Raw genomic sequence first — 8,518 nt, 5'->3', positions numbered from 1 at the left:
AAATCATTAGAAAAATTAAGAAAGATCACTAAAAATAAACATATCAATATTTTCCAGAGACAAGCAATAACCTGGTAGAAAATATACTCGTAAAAGAAATGTCATCCCCCAAAACAACAAAACAATAACATACCTAGGAATAAGCTTAACAAGTAATAAGTATGACTTCCCTGAATAAACACAAAATTTATTGAAGATCGTAATGTCAACATGGATAGAAAGACTCAATTTTTAAAGATGTCAGTTCTCAAGTTAAAGTGCATATTCATTACACTTTAGTCACTAGATGTCAACCATTTTGTTCTGCAGTGTTCTTCAACTTGGAACTTGACACACTTCCACATTCTACTTTATACATTCTGCATTGTTCACACATTTAAAAAATATGGAGTGTGGGGAGATGGGAGGGAGACACACACACACACACAGAGAGAGAGAGAGAGAGAGAGAGAGAGGGATTTGAGAAATTTCTATTGAGGGAATTTATCTTTTTTCCCCTAGTAAAGAAGTTCTGAATTATTTTTTAAGTCACAGATGCCTGTGAGAATCTGATGAGACCTACAAACCTTCTCCCCACTAAAATGAACACATGTACTTGCATAATTTTGATAAAATTTTCACAGAGTTGGCCAGTTAAGAATGCCTACTCTAGGTATGTTGAGGAGGAGAGTCCATTCAGTCCAGGCATACATTTAGTTCAGGGGGCACCAAGTTGGGAGTGGATTGCAGGACATGATCCTACCTCACTGAGGACCCTGCAGTGAGGAGGCTATACATCAGAGGCCCAGCAGGCTGAACCTCTCAGGCCAGGTGGTATGAGAAGACTTAAGTGTTGTGAATGAGGCCAGAGCAGGCAGACTTGAGTGCTTCCCCAGCAATCACTTCTCCAGGCTTTTTGGAAACCCACAGCTGCAGGGAGGTGTGACCAACAATCCCTCCTATGCATCCCTGAGTACCTTTGTGGGAATGTAAGGGAGCTAGGGAGGGAAGAAGGCAAATACATTCACTTAGGTCAGGTTGGTCATCTGAGTAAAGGTGGCATTTACCACCTTGGTCACCTGTCCATGTATACCTTTAGATTGAGCAACAGAGTCATTTGCCTGACTGTGGGGGATGAGAAGCTATGGAATATGGGAGGGGATCAGAGGACAACACCTTTATCCCTCACCTCTTGACAAGGCAGGTAGGAAGGCACCAGTTCTGCATCCCTTACACTCTCACCTGCATCCACCTTAGTAGACTTGAATCTAATCCAGGGGCAGGTGTTCAGAACAGCCATCGAATTATAAGTGGTTCACATAGCAGTTAACCAAGACTCTGGGACATTAAATGCATGTCTTTTTAAAAAACAAACAAGACAGGATTGTGCTGCTTTTGTGTTATCAATTTGCAAGTTGATCCAAAAATAGAAAAAGTAATAAATCATTTGCATCAAATGGGCAAGATCAGAGGACTAGTCCTCTCCTTGTGGACTAATTAATAAATCGTGTGAAAATTCCCGTTATAGATTTTAAAATACCTTTTGAAAGTTCCTATTTGGCTATAACCGATAGAAACAGTTACCTTGTGTTATAAATAAATATAATGAAATTAATGAGACCTTTTGGTCTTCCACTTAAATTATTCTCCACTCAAATGAAAATAGCATCATTTTATTTTTTCAATATAAAAGTAATGCAGTATTGATTTATAAAAAAAATGAACAGAAAAGTTTAAGGAAGTAAAACACTCCCATTACCTATATCCTTTTCTGAGATTTTTCTTCCATTTTGTATAGGGGTGCAGGAGAAATGCTGGATCCTCATGGCTGAGGGTGGGTGGTGAAGGGAGGGAGAGATGGTTGGAGAGGGATAAGGGGAAAAAATTATCCCTCTAAGAGAAAGAAAAGATCCATGATCTTGGGAACAGATGCAGTCTCTCTCTGTAAACTAAAGAAAGGCAAATTGCAACCACAAAGAGAAGCTATTCCTGGTTTCTAGGATTGGCAGAGGAAAATGAGTGGCAGGACCTGATATGGTCAGGGGAGGAAAGGGGTGGGCCAGCTCCAGCTGCACTGCCTGCCGGTGGGAGTGGTAATTGGGGTCTTGAGCTCACGGATGACGTGACCCTCACGTGAGCAGAAGCTTACGCGTTTAGACGTTTTAGACGTCCTTCTAATCTTCGTCTTCATTTGGTCGTTTGCCATCTGCCTATTCCCCATCGGGCGGGCGGGCCTGTGGCTAGGGAAGGAGGAGGAGGTAACTGACCCGATCCCTGCAGGTCTAAGGGGATGGTCGCTGCCTGGGGGATCCCTGCGGTGTGGGTTAGGGAGGGTGGATTCCACCGGAAAGGGACCAGCGTGCTTTCTAAACCCCTGCCCTTCCAAGAATCAAAATGGTCGATGTTGAGGGCTGTATTACAAGGGAGACCCCAGCGCAGGAGGGGAGAAACCTTTAACATCCAGGGCCCTGAATCGGGGAGGACAGTGTATTAGAATTCCGGACCATCTACCAATCCAGGATCTTGGGGCTGTGGGGCTGTCTGACTATTTGTCTTTTCGCGTGTCTTTCAGTGGGGCGCTGTATCACTCGGAGCAAAGGAACAAAGAATCTGCCCGGAACTCCTGCATGTCAGTGTAAAGACGGGATTGCCCCGGCGTCCACGGGAAGAGGGGGGATGGCTGAAGTCCTCCCTTATCTTGGGCTCATTAATGACTCTCCAGCTATCTCCCTGCTATTATATATGTAGAAAAAAAGGATGTGACAGCCTTTCGTAAAAATTGGTGTCTTTAGGGGGGAGGGGTGGGAATGCATCAGGGAGGGGAATGGTCTTTCCGCCTGTTTTCCGTACTTCCTCCCCCGCCTTCTTTCCAGTTGTTTCAAAGGGGTGTGGTTTTTGCTGGGAAAATGGCCATCTGATGGGAGTAGAGCGGGGGGCTGGGGCAGGACGTGGGTGGACGTCATGCAGGAAGAGGGCTGATGTCTGAGAGATCCTGAGAAGTGGGGGTAGGATGAGAAAACAGAAGTTAAAATCTATTTGACTACCAGGACCTGGAATTTGTAAAAGCTGGTATTGGGACTTTCTGAAGTGCTGTTCTGTCTGCTAGCCATCCATCTCTGCCAAGTCGCCAGTCTGCGTCTGTGGATCTTGCTGTGCCTGAAGGCCAATCCGACCCAGAAGCAGGAAGAAGAGGAACATTGCCCAGGAACAAGTAGGTCAGAATGAGGATGCTGGCACTGTTTGGGGGCTCTTGAAGTGGAGAATGGTGGAGACTGCAAACTCCAGTGGGCCTCCTCTGCATCCCCCTCCTTTCTACCTCTTTATACCATTTCAGAATTTACAAAAGAAAGTTCTCTGCTGGTATAAAACTGAGAAAGAAGTGGCTGGAAGGGGGAGGGTGTCACAAGAATTCTGGGGTGGGGGTAGGGAAGACCTTTTTCCAAATTACTTTTTGGAGTACAAAAAGTAATTGATATTGGTCTGCCCATCACGCACTCAGTCCCAGAGCTGTTAGTCCTTAGGTTTGGTGGAGGCAAAAACTGAGTTGAGGGATGAAGGAAATTCCTCTGGAACAGTGAAATTGGCATAATGGGTTGAATAGGAGTGTCTTGGTACCTTTGAGATGGTGGGGGTAGCGGAGGCAAGGGTGAAATTCCAGACTTTTATTCATTTTACCCCTGTCTGACTTCTAGACATTCTCAATCCACCCCCATTGATTTTGTTAGGGAAAGGAATGTGTGGTATCACCTTTGGAGGAAGTGATTTTCAGGGGTGGGGGTGGGGTGGAGGATTGGAGGAGATCAGAGATCAGAGGAGGCCAGGGGGTGAGCTAATGAATTTCAAAGCACTGTGAGGAGAGGAGCATAACTAGGTGGGAAATACTGCTCTACTCCTACTAGGGCCAGGGATTCCAGAGAGGTACCTATGACCTGGGTAAGCTCTCAGCAATCCCCTCCCCATCCCTTATGTATGCAGGTTTGCAGAATACAGTGCACTTCCAGGCAAGAAGGAAAAGGAAGAAACTGTCTGAACCTGTGTGGGTGTATGTGGAAGTGCCACTATACCCAGGACACCTGGAAGGGCAGAGGAGGTAGGGAACTGATTAGATACCTTAAATGGAATGAACTGGGGTGAGGTAAATTGACCATGAGGTTGGAGAATCTGGAGGTGGGGAAATTTTTCAAAATTAACTTCCCTGTGTAAGAAAGGGATCAGTGATCTAGCCCTGAGACCCTGTCATGTCCCCATTCCTTTGTCTGCCCCTAGTTTAGTCTGTCTGCATGCAAAGGCATAAAAGGAGGAGACTGAAGCCTCAAGCCTTTCCTTCTTTCCTAGGTGCTGCTGTATCTGCAGTTGCTGAAGAGCCTGCCAGCTATAGCTAAAGATTCCATCCAGGCTTCAGATAATTCTGAGCCACAGCAAGCCTGCTCTGCCTGGGTTAAAAATTCGGCTCAGGCATTCGGCTTAGACATTTGCTCCAGTATGGGTCGAGCTCGGGAGGCTGGTTGTGTGGCTGCTGGCGTAGTAATAGGGGCTGGTGCCTGCTACTGCCTATACAGACTGACCTGGGGAAGAAATGACAGTGAGAAAATCTGGAACAACAATGATGATGACGAAGATGAGGAATCTAGTGATATTACAGAAATTGGGGTGGAGGCTGAGAAAGGAGCTAATACTGTGGTGGGGAGCAGAGCTAGATTTCAGGGTGACTCAAAAGCCAAAGCTGAAGTGGGCATGGAACGCAAGAGTGGTCCAGATATAAAAGTGGGAGTCCACTCAGGAACCCAGAGAGGAGGTGGCCTAGAGGCCAAGGCCAAGGCCCTTTTCAGCACGCTGAAGGAACAGGCAAGTGCAAAGACAGGCAAAGGAGTCAGGTTGGGTACCATCTCTGGGACTAGGACTTTTGCATCGAGTTTACCCTGCCCAGGAGGCAGGGGTGGAGGCTGCCACCCCACCAGGAGTGGGGCTTGGGCTAGGAGCAGGGCAAGTGGAAAGTCCAAGGGAAAGGTCCGAGCTAAGAGCACCAGGACTCCAGCTACAACATGGCCTGTTCGCAGGGGCAAGTTCAACTTTCCCTATAAAATTGATGATATTTTAGGCACTACAGACCTTCAAAAGGTCCTTAACATCCTAGAAAGAACAAATGATCCTTTTATTCAAGAAGTAGCCTTGGTCACTCTCGGTAACAATGCAGCATATTCATTTAACCAAAATGCCATTCGTGAATTGGGTGGTCTCCCAATTATTGCAAAACTGATAAAAACGAAAGATCCCATTATTAGAGAAAAGGCTTACAATGCTCTTAATAACTTGAGTGTGAATGCTGAAAATCAGGGCAAGATTAAGACGTATATCAGTCAAGTGTGTGATGACACCATGATTTGTTGCTTGGACTCAGCTGTGCAGATGGCTGGACTAAGACTGCTAACCAACATGACTGTGACTAATCATTACCAACATTTGCTTTCCTATTCTTTTCCAGACTTTTTTGCTTTGTTATTCCTGGGAAATTACTTCACCAAGATTCAGATTATGAAACTACTTATAAACTTTACTGAAAATCCAGCCATGACAAGAGAGCTGGTCAGTTGTAAAGTACCATCAGAATTGATTTCCCTCTTTAATAAAGAATGGGACAGAGAGATTCTTCTTAATGTCCTAACCCTATTTGAGAATTTAAATGATAACATAAACAACGAAGGGCTTGCATTGTCCAAGAAAGAGTTTAGCAGAAGTTCACTTTTTTTCTTATTTAAAGAATCTGGGGTGTGTGTAAAAAAAATCAAAGCATTAGCAAACCACAGTGATCTGGTGGTGAAAGTAAAAGTTCTCAAAGTATTGACCAAACTCTAATCGGAGGTCTGTCTGAAATAATAATTGAGATATGTTTTTAAGTTCGCACTTGGGAACAATACATTTTGCAAATTCTTTGTTTTTCACTGTGCTTATATGGCATAGAGATACTTTCAGCCACTATTTTGGAACAATGAATATCACAAATCAACAGTAATGCTGGCTGTGATGGTTGGTTTTAGGCTGGACCGTTTTAAGGGTGCCAAATGAATACTAAAGCTTGTACAGACAAAGCACTTAGTTGATTCCATCTTGCTACCTAGATTGAGATATTTTTACTCTTTATCTAAAGTGACAGCAAACTAATCATAAATAACCTACACTTTTGTATTGGTTTATATTTGTTAATATTAGACTTGTGTTTTAGCAATAAAGTTATGTGTTTTAACCAGCAAAAAAAGAGAAATTTATAATGTTCTTAAGTTTGTTGTGTATTTGAGAAGGCAAGATGTATGGAAACAAAAAGTTATTAACAAAACCAGGAGCCATTCATCATGGCCAGCTGCTTCCTATTAGTGCTTAGAGGTGGCAGAAAGTTTTGCAGGTAACAGTGCTTAGGTAAAGTTTTACAGAGGAGAGGAAGCTTAAGTAAGCTGGGCTTGAAGGATAGGATAAAAACAGGACAGAAGGGCATTGGAAAAGGAAGGAATGGTGGGAAGAAAGGAATGGAGTTGGCATGTGCCTGGGAATGACAGGATGAAAGGAAATAATGTGGCTGTTTTGGTGCAGGATTGGTCTGAGTTGGGGAGGGGACAGGAGCAGCCACTGAAGATTGGCACACCAGTTAGGAAGTTACCACCATAGTCCAAGTACAAGATGATGAAAGTCTGAAATGTCACTGCTGGTCATGGGAATGATGAGAGGAAGCAAGTGAGAGACCCTTTGAATGAAGAAGTGCTGGGACCTATTCTGGGGACTACAGGGAGGGACAATTTTATTTTAGTCTTGAGGTATTTGATAGGAAAATGAACTCTTTCTTGATCAATTCTGTTTTTTATACACGTGAATACATTAGTTACTATTTTTTTCCTCTTCTTTTGGTAGGGAGGGAGATAGAGGGAGAGAGAGGAACATTGATGTGAGAGAGACACATCAATCGGGTGCCTCCCTGACTGGGGCCAGGGATGGAACCTGCAACCCAGGTACGTGCCCTTGACAGGGAATCGAACCAGAGACACTTTGGCAGGAGGGCTGACACTCTAACCACTGAGCAAGGATTAGTTACTACTTTGAAATAAGAAAGTGTAATAGGAGAAATAATAATTTTTAGTGCTTTTATCAGATTTCTTTTATAAGGTTGGTTGAGGCAGGAACCATCGAGAGAGCTGTTGGCATTCATATTGAAGACTTTCCACCTCTCTCCCAACCTAGAGAGTGGTAAGAGTGTGAGGGGAGGGGCACTCTCAAAGTGTGCTGGTGGGAGCATACACCGGTACAAGGTGCACTTGGACACATGTTTCAGAAGCCCTCAAGATTTGCATGCTCTTTGATCCAGTAATTCCACTGGTAGACATTTATCCTTAGAGTTACATTTTTGCTCTCAAAGGGAAAAGATGCAGAAAAATACATTTGGAGAATCTCACCCACTTTATCTGGTGGACCAAGCACACTAGCAGCCCTACAAAAATGAAGAAATGTTCCAGAATCTCCCCCATGATGGTACTGTAGCAGATGCTGTTGTAGACCTGGTCTATGCCCTCTGCAGGCCTCCTAAGGCGTGGCTGCTCAGGCCTGTCAGTCATCTGGAGTCACCAGGTGTGTTCCACTGTGCGGGGACCTTTAGATTAGAGTAACTTCTTTACACGATCCTCTGAATCACAGGCTTGGAATAAAGTATTATTTCCAATATCATTATAAAAAAATTTATCCTTGGGAAATAACCAAATAATTGGCTTGTATGAAAGTGTGAAGTGTAAAAAATTGTGAATGAGCCAAGTGTCTCCAAAGAGGCACTTGATTAAATAAATTTGGATATGTGTACACATTGAAACATTGTTCGGCTCTTGAAAACATTGATGAACATTTACTCTCATTTACTTTGAAAAAGTTCAGTGTATGATCTTTTTTTCTTTTATTCCTCATCCGAGAAATGAGGTTATTTTTTCCACTGATTTTTAGAGAGAGTGGAAGGGAAAGGGGGGGAGAGGGAGGGAGGGAGGGAGGGGAGAGCGAAGGAGGGAGAGAAAGAGAAACATCCATGTGACAGAGACATATTGAATCATTGCCTCTCACTCGGGGAATGGACCTGCAACCCAGGTATGTGCCCTAGACTGGAATCAACCAGAGACCTGGTGCCCAGGCCAATGCTCTAACCACTGAGAATGCTGGCCAGGGCTTAGTCTATAATCTTAAGTGGAAAAGCCAGTTAATGACTGTATACATAGTATATTTTTAAAGGAAATATAAAACATTTACATGCATTAAAATTTCTGAAAGGCTATATAGTAAAGAATGGCTATAAGTAATAGGATAATGCATGAATTTAATATTCTAATCTTTTTCATCATCTCTATTTTTTCATCTGTAATATATAGAACATCCCCAAAAATGTATACATACTTTAACAGCTGATAACTCACTCCATTTTGAAAATGAACTGTATGTTAATAAATATTGACTTTATAATCATTTAAAGTATGTATACATTTTCAGACACTCTGTATGTTGATTTTTTGGTGTAATTGTT

The 8,518-nt window shown here is 43.3% G+C and overlaps 1 protein-coding gene across 3 annotated transcripts; it reads left to right on the top strand.

Moving 5' to 3' along the window:
* The first annotated feature begins 2,095 nt into the window (after positions 1-2,095).
* Positions 2,096-6,450, top strand: ARMCX1 (armadillo repeat containing, X-linked 1). Of its 3 annotated transcripts, none has more exons than XM_006764263.2 (5): positions 2,096-2,237; positions 2,552-2,608; positions 3,086-3,190; positions 3,955-4,069; positions 4,315-6,450. In XM_006764263.2, the coding sequence occupies exon 5, from the start codon at positions 4,462-4,464 to the stop codon at positions 5,830-5,832; it is 1,371 nt and encodes a 456-aa protein (XP_006764326.1). In that variant the 5' UTR covers positions 2,096-2,237; positions 2,552-2,608; positions 3,086-3,190; positions 3,955-4,069; positions 4,315-4,461; the 3' UTR covers positions 5,833-6,450. The 3 variants fall into 3 exon arrangements, with proteins under 3 accessions (XP_006764326.1, XP_015419791.1, XP_006764328.1); XM_015564305.1 differs by having other exon boundaries at positions 2,552-2,614; XM_006764265.2 differs by lacking the exons at positions 2,096-2,237; positions 2,552-2,608 and having other exon boundaries at positions 2,623-3,190.
* The last annotated feature ends 2,068 nt before the right edge of the window (positions 6,451-8,518 follow it).

Source organism: Myotis davidii, unplaced genomic scaffold (genome assembly GCF_000327345.1).
Source record: "Myotis davidii unplaced genomic scaffold, ASM32734v1 scaffold1241, whole genome shotgun sequence".
NCBI lineage: Eukaryota > Metazoa > Chordata > Mammalia > Chiroptera > Vespertilionidae > Myotis > Myotis davidii.
This window is presented reverse-complemented; position numbering and strand designations above follow the sequence as displayed.